General features: G+C 34.5%; 2 protein-coding genes across 4 annotated transcripts in view; both read right to left on the bottom strand.

Annotated features, from left to right (window-relative positions):
* Positions 1 to 7,558: 7,558 nt before the first annotated feature.
* LOC125654048 (interferon-induced protein 44-like) overlaps positions 7,559 to 22,147 on the bottom strand; it is a 56,577-nt gene continuing 41,988 nt past the window's right edge. For all 3 annotated transcript variants that reach the window (XM_056144066.1, XM_048883796.2, XM_056144067.1), the window contains 2 exons: positions 19,453 to 19,624; positions 7,559 to 8,724 (listed from right to left, as the gene is read on the bottom strand). In XM_056144066.1, the coding sequence (XP_056000041.1) occupies positions 8,420 to 8,724; positions 19,453 to 19,624 (477 nt within the window). In that variant the 3' untranslated portion in view covers positions 7,559 to 8,419. The remainder of the gene's footprint in view (positions 8,725 to 19,452; positions 19,625 to 22,147) is intronic.
* LOC125654037 (uncharacterized) lies at positions 13,870 to 19,434 on the bottom strand. The gene is made up of 6 exons (XM_048883783.2): positions 18,559 to 19,434; positions 17,873 to 18,015; positions 17,254 to 17,567; positions 16,749 to 16,871; positions 16,374 to 16,566; positions 13,870 to 15,749 (listed from the first exon to the last, which is right to left on the bottom strand). The coding sequence occupies exons 1-6, from the start codon at positions 18,949 to 18,951 to the stop codon at positions 15,746 to 15,748; spliced, it is 1,170 nt and encodes a 389-aa protein (XP_048739740.2). The 5' UTR covers positions 18,952 to 19,434; the 3' UTR covers positions 13,870 to 15,745.

Below are 22,147 nucleotides of genomic sequence, written 5' to 3'. Positions count from 1 at the left end.
TTTACATACAAATATATAGGAAAAATCTTTAAAAATCTTCTTCCCAAGAACCACTGAGCCAGAAAAGCTAAGATTTATATGAAAGCTTCCTGATATAGTACAGATTCTAAATTGTTAAAATCATGTCCCCCGGGGATCGGATGGGGCCACAATAGGGGGTCAAAGTTTTTTTGTTTTTTTTTTCTTTTTTTTGTTGTTGTTGATATAGTGCAGATTCAAGTGTGTTAAAATCATGGACCCCGGGGATGGGATGGGGCATCAAGGAGGACATCAAAGTTTTACATACAAATTTATAGGAAAAATCTTTTAAAATCTTCATCTCAAGAACCGCTGAGCCAGAAAAGCTAAGATTTATATGAAAGCTTCCTGATATAGTGCAGATTCTAAATTGTTAAAATCATGGCCCCCCGGGGGTCGGATAGGGCCACAATAGGGGATCAAAGTTTTACATACAAATAAATAGGGAAAATCTTTAAAAATCTTCTTCCCAAGAACCACTGAGCCAGAAAAGCTGAGATTTATATGACAGCTTCCTTATATAATGCAGATTCTAAATTGTTAAAATCATGGCCCCCGGGGGTCGGATGGGGCCAGAATAGGGGGTCAAAGTTTTAAATACAAATATATAGGAAAAATCTTTAAAAATCTTCTTCCCAAGAACCACTGAGCCAGAAAAGCTGAGATTTATATGAAAGCTTCCTTATATAATGCAGATTCTAAATTGTTAAAATCATGGCCCCCGGGGGTCGGATGGGGCCATAATAGGGGATCAAAGTTTTACATACAAATATATAGGGAAAATCTTTAAAAATCTTGTTCTCAAGAACCACTGAGCCAGAAAAGCTGAGATTTATATGAAAGCTTCCTTATATAATGCAGATTCTAAATTGTTAAAATCATGGCCCCCTGGGGTAGGATGGGGCCTCAAGGGGGACAACAAAGTTTTATATACAAATATATAGGAAACTCTTTTAAAATCTTCATCTCAAGAACCACTGAGCCAGAAAAGCTGAGATTTATATGAAAGCTTCCTGATATAGTACAGATTCTAAATTGTTAAAATCATGGCCCCCGGGGGTCGGATGGGGCCACAATAGGGGGTCAAAGTTTTACATACAAATATATAGGAAAAATCTTTTAAAATCTTCATCTCAAGAACCACTGAGCCAGAAAAGCTGAGATTTATATGAAAGCTTCCTGATATAGTACAGATTCTAAATTGTTAAAATCATGGCCCCCGGGGGTCGGATGGGGCCACAATATGGGGTCAAAGTTTTACATACAAATATATATAGAAACATCTTTAAAAATCTTCTTCCCAAGAACCACTGAGCCAGAAAAGCTAAGATTTATATGAAAGCTTCCTGATATAGTACAGATTTTAAATTGTTAAAATCATGTCCCCCGGGGATCGGATGGGGCCACAATAGGGGGTCAAAGTTGTTTTTGTTTTTTTTTCTTTTTTTTGTTGTTGTTGATATAGTGCAGATTCAAGTGTGTTAAAATCATGGACCCCGGGGATGGGATGGGGCATCAAGGAGGACATCAAAGTTTTACATACAAATTTATAGGAAAAATCTTCTAAAATCTTCATCTCAAGAACCACTGAGCCAGAAAAGCTGAGATTTATATGAAACCTTCCTGATATAGTGCAGATTCTAAATTTTTAAAATCATGGCCCCCGGGGGTCGGATGGGGCCACAATAGGGGGTCAAAGTTTTACATACAAATATATAGGAAAAATCTTTAAAAATCTTTTTCTCAAGAACCACTGAGCCAGAAAAGCTGAGATTTATATGAAACTTTCTTATATAATCCAGATTCTAAATTGTTAAAAATCATGGACGCCGGGGATTGGATGGGGCCTCAAGGGGGACATCAAAGTTTTACATACAAATTTATAGGAAAAATCTTTTAAAATCTTCATCTCAAGAACCACTGAGCCAGAAAAGCTAAGATTTATATGAAAGCTTCCTGATATAGTGCAAATTCTAAATTGTTAAAATCATGCCCCCCCCCCCTCCCGGGGGGTCGGATGGGGCCACAATAGGGGATCAAAGTTTTACATACAAATAAATAGGGAAAATCTTTAAAAATCTTCTTCCCAAGAACCACTAAGCCAGAAAAGCTGATATTTATATGAAAGCTTCCTTATATAATGCAGATTCTAAATTGTTATAATCATGGCCCCCGGGGGTTGGATGGGGCCAGAATAGGGGATCAAAGTTTTACATACAAATATATAGGAACAATCTTTAAAAATCTTCTTCCCAAGAACCACTGAGCCAGAAAAGCTAAGATTTATATGAAAGCTTCCTGATATAGTACAGATTCTAAATTGTTAAAATCATGGCCCCCGGGGATCGGATGGGGCCTCAAGGGGGACATCAAAGTTTTACATACAAATTTATAGGAAAAAATTTTTAAAATCTTCTTCCCAAGAACCACTGAGCCAGAAAAGCTGAGATTTATATGACAGCTTCCTGATATAGTACAGATTCTAAATTGTTAAAATCATGGCCGCCGGGGATCGGATGGTGCCACAATAGGGGGTCGAAGTTTTTTTTTTCTTCTTTTTTTTTTTTTGATATAGTGCAGATTCAAGTTTGTTAAAATCATGGACCCCGTGGATTAGATGGGGCCTCAAGGGGGACATCAAAATTTTACATACAAATTTATAGGAAAAATCTTTTAAAATCTTCTCAAGAACCACTGAGTCAGAAAAGCTGAGATTTATATGAAAGCTTCCTGATATAGTGCAGATTATAAATTGTTAAGATCATGGCCCCCGGGGGTCGGATGGGGCCACAATAGGGGGTCAAAGTTTTACATACAAATATATAGGAAAAATCTTCTTCCCAGAACCACTAAGCCAGAAAAGCTGAGATTGATATGAAAGCTTTCTGATATAGTGCAGATTCATGTTTGTTAAAATCATGGCCCCCTGGGGTAGGATGGGGCCACAATAGAGGATCAAAGTTTTACATACAAATATATAGGGAAAATCTTTAAAAATCTTTTTCTCAAGAACCATTTGGCCAAAGAAGTTCACATTTACATGAAAGCTTTCTGACATAGTGTAGATTCAAGTTTGCAAAAATCATGGCCTCCAGGGGTAGGTTTGGGGCCATAATAGGGACTACGGTTTTACATGCAAATAGATATGGAAAATCTTCTGATATGGACCAAGGTGACTCAGGTGAGCGATGTGGCCCATGGGTCTCTTGTTATTCATACCTTGCATGTAAAATAATAACGGGATTCATCTAAATATCCACCTATTAATCGAAACGTAATTTTCATAGCTTCCATTTAAAACAGGAAGTTTTAATTTACTACCTTGCTAAATATATATAGTAATCGAGGTAATAATCAACAGCGACAATTATGGCAGTTTCGGATCATTTACGACAGTTGCGGATTACCCTAATTACCCGCATAAAACGAAAGAGGGAAAACGTCCAATGTTACTTTATTATCGGGAAAACATTGATCTCTTATCAAACTATAATGAACATAAACATCCACCTTCAGAAATCGTCTTTTGTCTTTCACTACAGGACTCTCTCAAAGTTAAATTAAGAAGTTTTTTCTTTCTTCGGATCAATTTTTTTCTGCCTCTTCCCATGCTTCAGACAAAATATTCATTGTTACATATCTCAGAATTTTTAGAAATGAATTCCTCAGATCCGTAAGAATTTGAATGAAAATATGTACAATTATTTATCAGTCATGTTCAAAATTTAGGACTGTTTATAAGTAAGTTATATGCAATATATATGTTCTATAAAGCTAGAAAACCTTGAACATAATTTCTACTGCCCTTTCGTAAAAAGAATCTAGTTATTTTTGTGAGATATTTCAAAAGTCTGTCATGAGAGTATCAAAGTGTAAAATTCGGTTTTTCAGAGAAAGAAATTAATCCATTAACTTTTTAAAACTATATCAGTTAAAAATACATTTTTTCAAAAATCTAGAAAACACTTTAACGTCGTATTGAAGGATTATTTGACATTTATTTGATTTTGACATGTCTGAATAAAGTTTATGTCAAACAGTTTCGAAATTGGTTAATTATTGAAAATATATCGTCAAGGAAATGGAACTGTCTCAATCGCTACCCAGAGTTGTCGTTTCTTGCTCTCACTTACACAAAGTGTGTAAGGAACGATAACTCTGGGTAGAGATTGGGAAATGTCTATTTCCCTCACTGTAGCTTCTTTTTATTTGCACAGAAACATTTCAACTTTTGATTGTATATGATTGAATCATTGTAAATTTTGTTCCTTCATATCACTGTTATTCCAACCAAATGAGCAGATGTAAAGAGGTAAATGGGTGTATATAATTTATTATTATGAAACTGCTGAAATTAAAAAATTATGTACAGTGTAAAATGTGTACATGAATCTTGTACAATAAATTTAGGTATCATCTAAAGTATTTTAAAAACAGAGATCTTATGAGTGAAAAACTTGAAAGACTATAGATATACATGTATAGGGTTACAAAGATTTATTTTAATACCATTAACACATTCATCTGTATATATTATGTACATGTATATCATTATAATTGGTTAGACATTTATGCGATGAAATTTACAGGAAATTGAAACTTCATAAAAAATAAAATTTGTTTAGAGTGTTTTAGAATAAAAAAAAATAAAAGCACACATTTGTATTAAACATTTTTATTGCATTCTGTGATTCGTATAAAAGCAATATCATATTATTTATTCGTAAATTATAAGGAAACAGACCAAGAAGGATGCAAAAGAGAAACAAACCAAAATTTTATTTCATATGATTCTATGTGTTGATATACATTTGTATTCACTATTCGAAATCGTACGAGGTGTTGACTGGTCGCGTTACTATACTACTGTTATTACTACGGCCCCGAAAACCATGCGTTGGTCACATTTGTGGTACTTCGTCTAAAAGCTCAGTGGCAGATTTAGCGGGGGCTCCCCCTACCCCTACATATTTACAGGGCATTACTCGCATATATAGATGAAAACTCCAGATTTAACACCTAAAATGGCCGAGTATTTTGGCTAATAATTGACTTCAAACACATCATACACCCCTTTCGGAATTCCTGGATCCGCCAGTGAAGCTGGTGACGTCTCTACCTGTGTGAAAAATTCTGGAATGGAACGTGAAACAATATGCAAGCATACAACAAAAGAAAAAACTTGCAAAACGAAGTGATCCGCAACAACGTAACAGTAGGTTCACAATTTTTATTTATTCAAAATGTTTTAGGTGCTTGATATTAACTTGCGTTAACCTGTACATCCCCCCCGAGGGCCCTTGATGGGTGAATAAACATATTATATTATAATAAATAAACAAGTCATGGAGTCCAAACAGTTACTTGCATTTATTTTATATCCTACATGTTTTCTTTTGAATGGCACGTGGAAAATTTTCAAACCGCTGTTCTGTGTCGATGCTGAGCTCTTTTACTGACGCATATAAATAGTGAAACCAGCGAAGGTGAATTTTATTTTCTCTTGAAAGCATCACTTTACTCTATTCTTCATTTATTATATAACAAAATATAGATTTGTCCTTCAAGTATTGATTCATAGCGTATTATACAGAAAAGTGATATTATACAGAAAAGTGATCCGGAACTACCGTAAGCACTGCATAGCTCATTTAATGTTGACAATCAAAATTTGGACCGTCTGAATGCAAGGGTAAGAGCAATATATCAGCTTTGATCCTGTGCTATGGAAACAAAGACTCGAGTCTTTTTTATGTAAACAAACAAACCAGTGAAACGTTATTTTGTAAGTTAAAGCATCTTCATTTTGTACAATCACGAATTTTAACTTTTAAATGACACATTTTACCTAAAGTATACTTGAAATGTGATATATATAATAAACTTGAATCAATGTCCATTCATTTTGAAACACCCCGTAAACAATAACACACCTCAATCTTTGCTTTCTAAACAAATAATAAACTTTCTATAAGGAGCTTCTGTCATGATGAATAACCTTAATTTTTTTTTTGTGAAACCCTCTTAACATATTAGACTGTATATTTTAATCATTTAAAGTGAAAAACAAAATTTGGAAGAAAATCGTGAATCAGTCCCTTTATAAACTGAGAGTAGACTGAAATCTAAATTTCGAATCCAACTAACTTATCATATGATTTTCATAAACAATTAAATTCAGCATATGCATGTTTGCATTTAATTTTTTTTTTATAAACCAGTGGTTTTTTTCCCAAACATCTGTGCTAGATAACTTTTAACATATAAGTGATCACAATTTGTCTCGTGGCTGGTTCGCGACAGACATTTCAATTTTTACATGGGCATAGATAAGGTCTTCAATAACATCTCCACAAGATTTACAGGAACTAATTTATTTACACCTTACCATATGTTTATTTATATTTTTCAATGTCTACTTTTATTTTAATGTGACCCTTACCTATAATCATAATTTATATATGTGCATGTATATATTTGTTTGTACCTCATGTACCAATGATCTGGCTTCAAGACCATAAACTGGGAATAGACGTTAAAAGTCTAAATTTCAAATCCAGCTAACTTTTGTAATAATCTTCATAAACAAATACAATTTTCAGTATATGTTCGCATTTGGATATTTTAAAAACCTGCACTTTTTTTAAACATCTGTGCAAGATAAATTTTAATATATAAGTGATTAAAATTTTGACTTAAGTCTATTTTCAGTTTATGGTCTTGAAGCCTGGTTTTGAGTGAATAAATAAATGGAAAGGAATGAGAAGACAGATGTTTATCCAAGGTAGATCAGAAGTATAAAATTTGATAGTGTTTCCGTTATGTACACATTTGAAAAATTTGTAGAGGACAACAGGTGTGAATTTTTATTTGATAACAAATACGGTCTCCTCTTCATCTGTGATTTACCGGAGATTTACCTGCAACAAGTACGATCTCTTCTCCCTGATTTACCCTAACAAGTACTGCTCTCTCTCTCTCTGTGTGTGTGTGTGTGTTCTCCGTGTGTGTGTGTGTCTTTGTGTGTGTGTATGTGTCTGTGATTTACCTGTATTTTAGCAGAATTCAGTCAACATATTTAGGGTTATGAATTTTATGAGTTTTAAAATTGTTTTATCTTGACTTTTAAGTTGTATGTAAAAATAAATCAAGAAATACACCAGTCAATCTGTAGCAAATACTTCATAAATGATTGTTGTGTAGAAAATAGATCACAAAATACATGTAAACTGCATAGGAGAGTATACCAACAGTTTTAAATATCTATATTTCGACCAAGTATGATTAAAGACGATCAATTAAGTCATAATCTTACCGGGACAAAGTCCTGTTTTGCACATATGTTTTGTTTTTACCTATAATTTTCAAAGGTTTGTTTATGCCAAGTTTTGGATATCGTGTCTTTTCTTCCCAATTCTTGTTTGTTGACCTTGAGAATATAGATTTGTTTTGAACTTTTCAATTCTCATGTAGTCAATCCATGATTATAACGCCAATCATTGAGAATGTAATTGTTGAAGTAGTTGATAACAGCAACACACACACTTTTTTCTTTATTAGTACATATATGTACAGATATACATTGTCAGCGGGAAAAGCAAATTGAGAGGACAACGAGTTATATAACTAGATAAATAAACAAATTATCAAGAGGTTGTAAACAAGTGGATGACATAGAAGAGGGCATGACGTTTTCCCCACAACGTATTTTCAGATTTGTTGAAAGCTCGGAGTTTATAACACCAACCAAAAATAGCAATTCAAGACTTAATGTTTACCATACATTGTGATAAAACTTGGTGTCAATTAGATATCGCGGCGTGACTTAATTTATTACATGTCGCGGCGTGACTTAATTTATTACATGTCGCGATACGACTTCGTTTATTACATGTCGCGGTGTGACTTAGTTTATTACATGTCGCGATACGACTTAGTTTATTACATGTCGCGGTATGACTTGATTTATTACATGTTGCGGTATGACTTAATTTATTACATGTTGCGGTATGACTTGGTGTTTATTTGATGTCACAGTGAAAAACTTTTGTGTCTTAATTAAAACAATATCCTTTCAGATGACAAATAGATCTTTAAAGTCGGTCGCAACGTGATAAAAAATATCGACAAAAGAAATTATTGCACGCTTTCTGAAACACCCTGTATAGTGTTGACATATACCCTAAACCCTATCAAGTCACAAAATGTCTTCATATCAACCTCAATTAAAGTCAGCAATACATGTCCTCCTCCGATGTTGAACTGCTTAATACTTCAAGAAGCATATGTACAGGGTTTTTTTGTTTTACAACACATTCATGCTTCTGAATCTATTTCCCAAATTCCTAACCACTTGGTCAGTTCGATTTTACCCTGTTCGCACAACCAACATCATATTCGTTCAATCCTTTTCCTCTCTCCTCTTCTCGGTTGCCATTTTATCCATTTGATCTTCCATGTAGTCATCTACAAAGTCTGTCGTCTGCTTCAGGGCTTTTAGAATCAGGATATCAATATTCGGCTCCAGACCCGTCTCACTTTCGTAATTTTTGATCGGCATAATATAACCACGTGGTAATCCCATGATGTCAGACATCTTGTCAATGGCGTCACGGACACCTGAGCTGTAGAACATATTGGCGGCATCTTCGTCTACATTCGGACAAACTTTGTCCATTTTCGTCATGTACACCACTTGAGGTATATCTGTTAAAACAAAGAATGGGATCACACATATGCTGCACTTAAATGCCTTTGTCAGTTACAGATACAAATCAACTTTCAACTTGCAAAAAAAGCCCACATTTCTTTCACACACCTACTTTAACCTGTAGGTAGCAGGGGACAGTTTCGCACTATAGGCCCGGTTAACTTCTTTAAAAAAACAAGAGGCCCATGGGCCACATCGCTCACCTGAGTCACCTTAGCTCATAACTTTGATCTCTATTGTGGCCCCAACCTACTCCCAGGGGCCATGATTTTTTCAAAATTGAATCTGATCAATGTCAGGAAGCTTTCATGTGAATGTAAACTTTTCTGGCCTAGTGATTTTTCAGAAAAAGACTTTTCTTATACCTTTGTATGTAAAACTTTGATCCCCTATTGTGGCCAATTATCTTACATTAACACATATGAAAAACGGTTTCCCCTATTGTGGACATACCTGACCCCCGGAGATCATGATTTGAACAAACTTGAAACTGCACTATGTCATAAAGGTTCCATGTATATCTCAACTTTTTTGGCACAGTAGTTCTTGAGAGGAAGATTTTTAAAAATTTATCATATATTTACACATATGAAATACGGTTTCCCTTATTGTGGCAAAACTGACACCCCAGGGGCCATGATTTCAACAAACTCGAATTTGAACTATGTCATAAAGCTTCAAACTTGAATCTGAACTATGTCAGGAAACTTTGTTGTAAATTTGAACTCTTCTGGCTCAATGGTTCTTGAGAAGAAGATTTTTCCTATATAAATACATATAAAATGTGGTTTCCCCTAGTGTGGCCCCACCCGACCCCCAGGGGCCATGATATGAACAAACTTGAATCTGCATTATGTCAGGAAGCTTCCATGTAAAGTTGAACTTTTCTGGCTCAATGGTTCTTGAGAAGAAGATTTTAAAAGATTTTTCCTATATAAACACATATAAAATATGGTTTCCCCTATTGTGGCCCCACCCGACCCCTGGGGGCCATGCTATGAACAAACTTGAATCTACATTATGTCAGGAAGCTTCCATGTAAATTTGAACTCATCTGGCTCAATGGTTCTTGAGAAGAAGATTTTTAAAGATATTTCCTATATAAATACATATAAAATATGGTTTCCCCTATTGTGGCCTCACCCGACCCCTGGGGGCTATGATATGAACAAACTTGAATCTGCATTATGTCAGAAAGCTTCCATGTAAATTTGAACTCTTCTGGCTCAATGGTTCTTGAGAAGAAGATTTTTAAAGATTTTTCCTATATACACACATATAAAATATGGTTTCCCCTAGTGTGGCCCCACCCGACCCCCGGGGGGCATGATATGAACAAACTTGAATCTGCATTATGTCAGGAAGCTTCCATGTAAAGTTGAACTCTTCTGGCTCAATGGTTCTTGAGAAGAAGATTTTAAAAGATTTTTCCTATATAAATACATATAAAATATGGTTTCCCCTATTGTGGCGCCATCCGACCCCTGGGGGGCCATGATATGAACAAACGTGAATCTCCATTATGTCAGCAAAGTTCCACGTAAATTTCAACTATACTGGTACAGTGGTTCATGAAAAGAAGATTTTTAAATGACCCCACCCTATTTTTACACTTTTGTGATTATCTCCCCTTTGACGAAAACCTGGCCCTTAATTTGAACAATTTTGAATTCCCTTCAACTAAGGATAATTTGCATTAAGTTCGAATGAAATTGGCTTACTGGTTCTGGAGAAGAAGATTTTTAAAAATTTTCAGTGTATTTTTACTGATTTGCTATTATCTCCCCTTGGATAAGGGGTCCCCTTCACCCAAGGATGATTTGTGCTAACATTGGTTAATAAAATTGGCCCAGTGGTTTTGGAGAAGAAGTTGAAAATGTAAATGTTTAACAGACAAACAGACAGACAGACGACGGACAAAAAGCGATCAGAAAAGCTCACTTGAGCTTTCAGCTTAGGTGAGCTAAAAATGTAGAAATACCCCATATTTGAAGTGATATCACATGTGTAAAAAAATATATACAATAATTTTAGGATACATGTCAAATGTAACCGAGTGCTTAATAAAAATGTTGATATACAACAAGTGGGATTCACCATGATTCCTAGATGGGTGCAAATACGAAATTGAGAGAAAACCAAAGCAAAAAGGAGCACCTGCCCAGAGCATATTTTGTGAACCAGCACCAGTATTTAGAGATTACATGTAATTTAGGGTCATAATTTATTAACTACACCAATATGAAATACAAATATTGACATAAAAGGGAAATATGATTTTTCATTAGTCTGTCATAATCATAGTCTGTATACCACCTACCCACATGTTTCAGAAACAAAAGAACTGTCCCCTGCCACCTGTAGATGCAGACACTACATGTGCATTTATACTCACAAATGGAAACACTACATGTACGAAATGTATCACTGTTCGTTATCTCCACTTTTTCATGTAGTTCTAAACCAGTTACGTTTCCAACCGGAAGCATGTGTTTCTAACAAAAACTTAATAAGCCCTTTCACGATTAAAAAGCGCCCTCTTGCGGCGCATGCGTATAAACGTCACTGAGTGGCAACGCAGACTTCCGTATAAACAAAACAATCGAACGACGCGATGGTAAAAAGTTGTTGTGTGTACAAGTGTACAAATAGGTACAATTCAACGAGCAAATTCAGTGGCATTAGTTTTTTTTCGATTTCCGAAGGACAAGAGACAAAGGAGAGCTTGGATAAAAGCTATTAATAGGGAAAATTGGGCCCCAAATGACAACACTTGGGTCTGTTCAGTCCATTTTATAGACGGGTGGCATGGGTATGATTCCTCAGACCAGAACTACGCGCCGACATTGTTTTCTTACAAAGCAGCTGTTCGAGACGTGGCTCAGGTTGCCAGAGATTCTAGAAAACTTGAACGTCAACAATCTAAGGTATTTATACATGTATGACTCATTTAATTGTTATGAGGTTTGCTTTATATGTTGTAAGAAAATATGTATTATCACAAGTATGTATACCAACTGTAGGATTGAAGTGTAAACCAAAGGTGACATAATTTTTACCAACATGTAGGGAAGTAATATTTTTAATGAATATGTTAAGTATCCAATAAGTATCAATATTACATTATATTTTTTACACAACCCTAACATCCCAAGTTCCCAACCAGACCAGGTGGTACAAAGTTTTCATAGCAATTAAAAATGCACAACTGTTATACATATATACATATTTTTTATTTTCCAGTTAAGGAACCTCAAGGGGCAACATGTAAATATATACAAATACTGTACATATACATATACAAATAAAGAAAGAAGAGATTACATAACACATAGTTGCATCCAAATACAGTGCCATATATTGTTCAATATAAATTTTCCAGTCCAGTTATATTTAGAATAGATGGATCTTCAGAACATAGTATGTAAATGAATTTTTGTTCATCATTAGTAAAATATATAATTTTGTGGCAACCAATCAAAGGTTGTAAATTCAACAGCCTTACTAATATGAATCACACCAACTTTTCTGGGTAATTGGAATCTCAAAAGAAATGAAGTGTGAGATGTATACTATTGTATACAGGTCACAAAATCAACTGGACCTTTCACCTGGCTTTGATACTGAAGAAAACACATTTTAAATTTTTGCAAAAAGTTAAGATGGCATTATAATGAAATTTATATTTTGATTAAATTTTAAAGATCTGGCCCCAGGATCATGAAATATCTTAATTTTAAGTCAAAATCTGAATATTGTGATGAAATGATTGAGAAGTCGATCATTCCAAAATAAAATTGCTATTCAATATTGTTTCATTGAATTTCTAGTGTCTACAAATTAAGAGTTTCAGTTCAAAAGTAATGAATGTTTTACATGTGATTGAAATTTTGACTTATTGCAATGTTCTCAAAAAGTGAAATTGTACTAGCACCTGTATAAAGTATTCAATTTCTACTTTATTGATGTCTTATTCTCTAATTGCTATTATTTCATTCTCAGGAGGCTCATGAGAAACAGAGGGATGAAAATGTGCAGGAGGAATGCCACAAGAGGTTGTCGTTATATATGCATTCCAATTATTGTGATATACCTTCAGATCATGAACCAGATCATGGAAATGAGACTACAAATGTCATGAAAACCAAGGATGCAGGTCAGTTTTAAAAAAAGATGTCACTCGGATTTTGTATTAATAATCAATTTCCTCTATGAAGAATGCATTGGGTTTTTATGTACAAGATTTTAAAAATTCTTGTGCACTATGTTATATATATATATATATATATATATATATATATATATATCAGGCAGTGTTTCAATATTTTTTTTTAAAAAACACACTTCATAAAAGACTTTTGAGGGTTCTGCAATATGTATTGTGTTGCATCATATTGAAACCCTGTCATAAACAATTGTATCAAGATATATTTACATTATGAGCTATAGAAAATGTCAAAGAAGTGGTGATGATATGAGTTCTTATAATTATAATTACAACATACTCACATAGGGTAGCTCAAAAGTAATACAATCATTTTAGAACACAAATTTATGTACATTCACACACACACACACACATATCTTGGCATGAATTTAATCGTGATATTTTCATAGTTAGATTTAATTTATTTACTTATAGGTACTTTGTGCGACCCTGACCCTCTTTCAAAAGAGAATGAAAAACTGCAGGAAGAGTTGCGGGAGACCAAACGTGATCTACAGAGAGAAAGATGGGGAGTTCACAGGATAGCAGACAATGACAGCCTGACAAAGTTCTATACCAGTCTTCCAACCTTTGCAATGTTTCTCTGGCTGTTCAGCTACCTGAAGGATAAGTGTGAAAGGATGACCTATTGGACTGGGGAGAGCCATACGTTGCCAGGGACAGACAGGACAAGAGCGCGTAGGTCCCATCTCCAACCCATAGATCAGCTTCTTGCTGTCCTTATGAGAAACCGTTTGGGTCTTTTTGTCCAGGACATTGCAGAGCGGTTTTGTATAGCTCCTAGCACATTCTCGAAATATTACACCACCTGGCTATGTCTTCTTCATAAAGAACTGAAATTCCTTAATCCATTTCCAGCCAAAGATGTTCAACGCACAATGCCCTCTCAATTTAAAAAATTTCCTAATACACGTATCATTATAGACTGCACTGAAATATTTATTCAAAAATCATCCAGTTTAACAAATCAGTCATTAACATTTTCAAATTACAAGAATCATAATACAGCTAAATTTTTGGTTGGCATCACTCCATCTGGTATTATATCATTTGTTTCTGAGGGGTGGGGTGGAAAAGTCTCTGACCGACAAATCACAGAAGAGTCAGGCCTATTGGACCTTTTAGAACCAGTTGATAGCGTTATGGCAGATAAGGGTTTCACGATAACAGATTTGCTTAAACAGAGAGGATGCTATCTTAATATCCCCCCTTTTTTACGTAATGACCATCAATTTACTGTGGAAGATGTATATAATACTCAGGAAATTGCACAGCTCCGTATACATGTAGAGCGCAGTATAGGCCGAGTAAAAAACTTTCATATTTTTGATGGTGTTTTGCCATTGTCAATGATACCACTTGTCAGTAAGTTATTTCAAGTATGCTGTTGGCTCTCGAATCTTGATGTACCCCTTGTGGAAGATAAGTAAAATTCCCCTTGTGGTATACATGTAATACAGTAAAAACTGATCAGGTAAACGGATAAGGTACACTTAAGTTTGATTACAATAAATTGTTTTTCGCTGACCCTGGAAGTTTGCTATAACCATGATTTACTGTACATGACAAGTATTTACCTTCAAATAGTGACCCTAAGCTTTACTCGGTTGTATACTGGCTTTAACAATTTTATCCATGAATTTAATGTGATTACATTGGGCATTATAAACAGAATACCTTAAGGTTGCTCACTACACTAAAGCTTATACTCTGTATGACACCATGTCACAAGACGGCGATTTAAATGTTTTGTGACATTATTTGTATCGATCGATTCGTTTGTCTATCATTGTAGCTCAGTGGTTAAAGCATTGGGCTGGTGAACAGCATATCTCAAGTTCAAATTCCCCAGAGTTTCTTGTTTAAATGTGTTGAAATATTTTTTTTTTTAAATCATGTTTTTATCCAAATTTGCCTTTTTGGCATATATACTTATTGTAAGTCATCATATCTTCATATCTTTTATAATTAAATCAATTCGTGCTAATTTGAGAAACTATTTCTGGGTGTAGTGAGCCACCTTAATGGTCAAACAAAGTCTGGTTGTCTGACAATATATCGTTTTTCCATTTTATAGCTTTCAGAAAAGCCAAAAAGAGTATTTGGCATAACAAAAATGTTTCAGACAAGTCTTTTTCATTTATAAGCAATATGATATACCATTATCTGTGACTATGATTCATGTACACTCACATGATACCTATTGCATTCAATTTCATAATACTTGTTTTATGAATACTGGATACTCTGTGAAATGGAAATTAATTTTGATCATAATACACTGGGAATATGAATTTCATATAAAATTGAACAAGTTTTGGCATCATTGAAGCCACAAATTCTGGATCAAATAGAACCCTATCAACACATATATTGTTGGATTTTGCCGCAGTCCAAACAACAAAATCGCACCATGGGGCACTCATCAAGGCCATTTATCCCTGTACTTGGGCATAATACTTGTGGGATGACTTTAACTTTGGTCCTTCACTAGTATTTCCAAGACAAAAGCTCTTGTCTTCCATTGCAAGGATATCTGGTATTTCCATGGCATTTACCAAAGTACCCTTTATGGAGTATGGGCATTTTATTTCAAGCACGCCTGTGCTGTTCTCTTCTGTTACCCTCCCGTCACTGGATGCACCTAGAAAAGTATGGGTACTGCAGAGCATCAATCCAGTAGGGTCGATTCTAAAGCTGTCCCCCAGTACTTGTTTCATCATAGAGTACTTCACTCGGGCTGTGTCCTCGTGATCTATCCCCCACTGTACAGATGCTGGCATGTTTGTTTACCTAATTCAAAAATATCAGAACATCAAGAATTAACTTATACTTAAGGTAGCTCCACCCTCATGTTACTTATACAAAAATATTATAAATAAATATTAATTGAAAGTGGAAAACTGTATCCATTTCCACTTGATATGGCTTGATTTAATTGGTAACCAAAGAAAATGTGTATGTTGTCGCCTTCGTAGATGTCAGACAGTATAAGTCAAAATCAGAAAATCACACATTTTTGTAAAGCAGAATAATCAAAAAATTTCATTAGAAATAATTGATTAGACTCTATGAAAAATATAAATTTTATCACTATCAATAAATAACCAATTTTTTTTATATTATCCAGTGAATAAAATTCCTCTGAAAGTTATATTCCCATCAAGTGCAAAGTAATTTAATAAAAATTATTGCAAAAACATATGATATCACATCTGGGATCAATCTACCATAAGAAGTTAGGTGGTTGTGTCTGGTAATATAACTTGTATATACTGATGCATATGTTTTTAATTTGTATTATGTTTAAGTAGAAAAGGTGATCTTGTTTACTGAATTTTTAAAAACAGAATTTAAGATGCAATCTTGTAAATGTTACATGCATGCATGCACATATGATATCTTTGTTCAACATACCTTTCAAGGTTTGATCCCTCGACTATCTGTCTAATTAGAGAATTGGAGTTGTTACCAGCAGATAATACATCCCCAAATAAGGAGCTAGTTATCCTTCCAATGTGTAACTGCTTCCACATTTCACACTTTTTCTGCTCCTGTGTATACTTCTCTATGAACATCACTAGATCCATGTCAATGGAAGGTGGGGGCACTGGGAAAAAATGTGTTGATATATTAACCTGTTTTATATTACTATGTGGTGGGTCATATGTTACATTAAGCAGTTCCTTTTTATTGTACATTCATTAAACTTGGTAGGAAGGAAAGTTATTGCAGGTGGTAAATGGTCATGTAGAACTTTCAATATCAATTTGTTCTGTGTTTGATACTCACAGTTGCCAACAGTAAAAAGCATTTCTTCCATGTTCATGATGTAGGGGTCCTTGGTTGTCACAATTTCTTCTTCATGTGATGCCATAGGGACAGGGTCTGGGATATTCCAAATATGCACCATCCCTGAAACAAACATATATTTAAAATATATTTAATATATATACATGTTGATTATAGGATCCAATCAAATTCAAATCTTATGATTCATTATTAAATTGTTTTTTTTTTTTTAGTCAAGTTTGTTATTACTGGTGTATTATTTATAATTGTTATGTCTATAATACAGTATATTTTAAGTCATCTAGATCTCAATTAGATATTTTTGCAACATATACATGTATGATTGCTTTTTATTTTGTCAAATGTATTGTTCAATTTTATACATTTGTTATAATTATGTTTATCTCAAGATAAAGAGATCATATTACTGTTTACATAGTGTTAATTTCCTTAAATAAAGAAGTCCAGTCTGAGCTGTCATCAATTGCCAGATGCTTTATCTTACCTGTTTTGGGAAAAATTTCCTTAAGTTTCTGTAGGTGTTGCAATGTACGGTCAAGGTCAGGTATCCTATCCATAGAATGTCTGGGGTCAAAGATTGTCTGTGGATGAGGAGCAGGCTCAGTCATTGGATCATTTGTTGAGTCTGTTGAAGGTTTTCTATGTGCAAGTGCAGACATAGGTTGTGGTTTTGCATTGGCTCGTGGTGCTTTCCAATGACACAGGACTGATGTGCAACTCGGTGGTTCCTCATCACCATCTTTCATATTGCTTAATGCAAATAGCAATGCTCCAATATGACTGCAGGCCTGTGCCAAGCTAGAATTAAATTCAAATATACACATAAACTTACAGTATGGGTTAGACTCTACTGTGACTTTCAAAAGCAAAAAAAAATTAATAATAATAAATTAAAAGAAAAATTGATTATTGAATGTCATAATGTCAATTCCTTATGGATATTAACAGAGACATTCCTTTTTAGTTTCTTAAAATCTGAAATAATAGGAGAAAAAAATGAAACTGATGAATATCCCTACTAACAATCCAGGGTACAAATCAGAAGGAAAATGTAAGTATTTTTTCCCACTAATTTTCTGTATTGCTTTCCCTAATAGACTCACCCTATGGGACATTGACAATATGCAGAATCTATGGAGATTGGTGTTGCATGTCCTCTTTTTGTCGCGCAAATGTAGACATTATACTCCTGCTTTTTCATGGAGGCATAACATCTTGCTCTTACATACACTGTAGAATCATCTACCTGTAAAAGAAGATATATAATTAAATCACATGTGTTTTGATACTTTTTCTTGATTTGAAATATTTTGCTAATGATTGACATGCTCCAATTGTGGTGAATTACAATATTAAAAAAAAAAGGGAAATTACTAGTAGAGGTGGTTTTCATTTTACGTGCTGCAGACATATCAAAGGGGGAAAGGGGGGGGGCTACTCCCCTTTTTTCAATTACATTGTATTCATTTTCAATTCAAAGTCTGTACTTCTTACATGTATATACATATGTAACCTATATCTTTCACCCCCCCCCCTTTTTAAATTTTTTATTGTAAATGATTCCCAGGCAGTGAAGATATTGAACAGTGGTCAATCTCATAACTCCTATAAGAAGTTCAAATCCGACTGCCCCACCCCTTTTTAAAAGGTGTGCCTTTATGTACAGCACATGCTTTATAAACAATGATATCATTAGTCTTAAACTTAATTGAGTATGCTGTTTTGCATTTTCAAAATATATAGTGCTTAATAAAGTCAATATAATAAAGTGATTGACAATATGGTATACCTGTGCACTGGACACTTCTCTCACATCACCAGCATCGTAGTGCTTCACAGCTCTGTCCATCCCATTAAAATTGTTTATATTGTTGCCGGATTCTGTTCTCCTTGAAATCATGAATTCGTAAATAGTAGAAAACGATATTTTGAGACCCATGGGTAGTGATTTTTGGTAAGAGACCGAATTAAAGGGAGGGAGATTTTCCTTTGCTTCAGGAAATATGGTTTCATTTTGGGATCGAAAAACGACTGGTGTGAGGGAAGAGACGGGAACTTGTGCATCGAGAATTTCACGTATAAGTTCGTCTTTTCCTTTCTTCGTTATATTTATTGACAAATCTTTTGCCAACTCTTTGAGTGCTCCAACTCTCAACTTCTTCAAATGTCCGCGCGTCGCCATCTTTATGTAACTAACGTAAATGTAAACAGATGCCGTTGCCACTCGACGTGTCGAGTGCGCATGTGCGGAAATTATCGTGAAAGGGTCTATATTCTAGGTTCGAGAGTGTTTTAAAATAGATTTCTAAATCTTGAAACATGCAGACATTTCAATATAAGTCTTATTGCTATGCAGTGGCTGATCTAGCGGGGTTAGTTAAATATTTTCACCACCATCCGCCATTTGGCGGTAAAAATCAAACTTGGGTCGCAATAACCCCCCGGCCAGAGTGTCTGGATAAGGCACTGGCTAAAGCTGTAACGATATCACCTCTTTCCTCAACATGTGTCGGCGTCAGCCAAAACTTCGATGAATCCCGATCCCGATTCAGATAAACGTACACTTGCGCATGCACAAGGTGACTTTCCCCCATATCATTTGGTTTAATCTTGCTTATATATTTTCTACGTGGACTTCAGGGTCCAAGCAAAAAAAAAAAGAAGAAAAAGAAATACCACTCACTTCTCTGGTTCATGAGGCCCTGCAATTCCTTCAGTTGTTTTAGGATATTCTCAGGTATGACGTCAATCGTACTTCCGTCGACAACGAACGCCACGCAGTGAATTTTGTCGCCTAGTCGCGGATTCCGAATGAAGCCAAACGTCTCTGTGGTAAAAGGTGCTAATGGATTGAACTACAAAAACAAGAGGTTCGTGGGCTACAATGCTAATCAAAATCAACATCCTCATAAAGGAATTATGACGTTTGAAAGAATGAAGACGTAAAATATTCAGAGTAATATTAATTTATTTAACACATTTAAATACGGTATACATGACCCTGTTTTGTATTCATCCCAATCTATATTTTATTATTCGGAGTATGTCATGGTTTGATTAAAACTTACCTAAATAAAAGGTGGAAAAAATATTATTTAAAAACTTTAAACCTAAATAAAATTTAATCCAGTATGAATCTTCTCAATCTTCTGAACAGTTTTGATCACAGATTATTTTCTTGTTGAAATACGATAAATCACAACAGCAACTTGTAAAGGGTTCTGGCAGTGAATTTGGCGCAAAAATTCACATATCTTTGAAAAACCTTTATGCATTTCTATTTTTGAGAAATGAAGACTTTAAGGCAAGGCACATAACTCGGAATGTTGGCGGTGGATTTCACGCTCGTTACCGAGATAAATCACACTGGAACCTTCGTCACACACCAGAGCTATGAAGTGGGATTATCTGCTTATGACAATGTATACTGTAGTCTTCTCCATATCAACATAAATGTATTGAAACAAAGCTGTTACTTTACATCTAGCTATCTCGACATTTCTTAATGTACGAGAACTATATCAGTTAATACAAGCTAATTATAGAAGGCGATTAACTTTTATTCTAAAATTACACATACACATATAAAGAGTAAGTACTCTGAAATTAAACTTCGTGTTAAAATTGTCACATCTTTACAATCAAGGTTAATCGATCCTCGTGTGATGTTATAGGGTTTTGCAAATATCTTAATAAATTAAACTTTGCGCATGATAGAAATATATCTTTCTGAGGAATTGTATTCACTGGATATAATAAAAAATCTGGTAAACTATTAATACTGAAAAAGTTAATATTTTCCATAGGTAACCAATCATTCATGATTTAAAAAATGTTGTCAAGGGCAATAACTCCTATGCTGGAATTTCCTCTACTGGATGTCTTATTATACATTGGTTCCCTAATATCCACAATTAAAATATATTTTTGGAATTAGCAGGTTTTTTAAAACTGTTGATATTTAAATTTTGTCATTTCAACAAGTTTTCATCTATTTTTATTATTCTGTTTAACGAAAATGTGTGATTTCCTGATGTTGATGTATACTTATGTTTTTGTATGTCTGACATCTTTAACAAGAGTACTGCAAACGGTACATAATATGCCCGTGAAATGCTTACATAGGGTGTTTTTCTTGTGCTATAATTTGTATAACTTTGCTTCAGGTAGTATCAGCCATCATGAGGCTGTGACAAACTTTCATATGAACAAAGGGTCTTAGTTTAAAAATCGAGATTTCCTCAAAATGGACCAAGTTCAACAACCTGTAATTTTTTCAAAAATGGAAGAAAATCAAAATCCTTCCCCAGATGCACATCTTCAATACCCATACAAACACTTTACAAAATAAGATGGTCCTCGCTTGAAAACTGTGGGAGGAGTTGGGCGGACAAATTATGTACCCTCCATAGAATATTAATTTCCAAATAGACTAAGTTCAACAACCTGTAATTTTCTCAAAAATTGTAGAAAATCAAAATCTATCCCACATGCACATCTTCGGTACCTTTACAAACACTCCACAAAATAAGAAGGTCCTCACTTGAAAACTGTGGGAGGAGTTAGGCAGACAAGTTATGTACCCTCCATAGAATATTAATTTCCAAATAGACTAAGTTCAACAACCTGTAATTTTCTCAAAAATTGTAGAAAATCAAAATCCATCCCACATGCATATCTTCAATACCCATACAAACACTCCACAAAATAAGAAAGCTCTCATTTGAAAACTGTTGGAGGAGTAGGGCGGACAAATTATGTACCCTCCATATAATAATTATTTCCAAATAAAGGGGCAAAACTCCTGGTCGAAATGGATCAAAATTGCAGTATGATCTAGAGTGACCCACAAAGAAGCTACACAGCAAGTTTCAGCATGATATGTGAAAGGGAAATGAAATTATAAAGAGAAAACCCCGAACGGACGGACGGATGGATGGACGGACGGACGGACGTCCCTACATCGCTGTACCATAATACGTCCTGTCTAAAGACGGGCGTATAAAAAGGTGGTTATTAATCAAATTAAACTATATTGAGCAGAAATTAATTTCCACTTTCAACCATTTATATTGATAAGTCACATGAGGATGGTGAGATCAGTGCTTTTTATTTCATCAAAATTGATAAAGAAATGCGTTCAGAAAAATTGTTTGATAATATATGGTTTTGTATGAAATATATAGTGGAAATTTTCTTTGGGAATTTACTTATGGCCAAGTACTGAACATAAACATAGAGGGTTAAAATTAGTTTTTCAAAATTTTCTATTGTGAACATCGCAACTCAAACACATCAGTATTATCTGAATATTTATTTTTAAGCGGGGTACCTTACGACTTCAACACCACCTAGCACAATTACTAAAAGCATGTACG

This window comes from Ostrea edulis, chromosome 7, assembly GCF_947568905.1.
Source record: "Ostrea edulis chromosome 7, xbOstEdul1.1, whole genome shotgun sequence".
NCBI lineage: Eukaryota > Metazoa > Mollusca > Bivalvia > Ostreida > Ostreidae > Ostrea > Ostrea edulis.
This window is presented reverse-complemented; position numbering and strand designations above follow the sequence as displayed.

Coding starts and splice junctions, on each gene's coding strand:
- LOC125654037 (XM_048883783.2), bottom strand. CDS start 18,951: ATGGCGACGCGCGGACATTTGAAGAAGTTGAGAGTTGGAGCACTCAAA. Junction 17,568..17,872: donor TATTGTCAATGTCCCATAGG/GTGAGTCTATTA, acceptor ATTTAATTCTAG/CTTGGCACAGGCCTGCAGTC. Junction 16,872..17,253: donor GGAAATTTTTCCCAAAACAG/GTAAGATAAAGC, acceptor TGTTTGTTTCAG/GGATGGTGCATATTTGGAAT.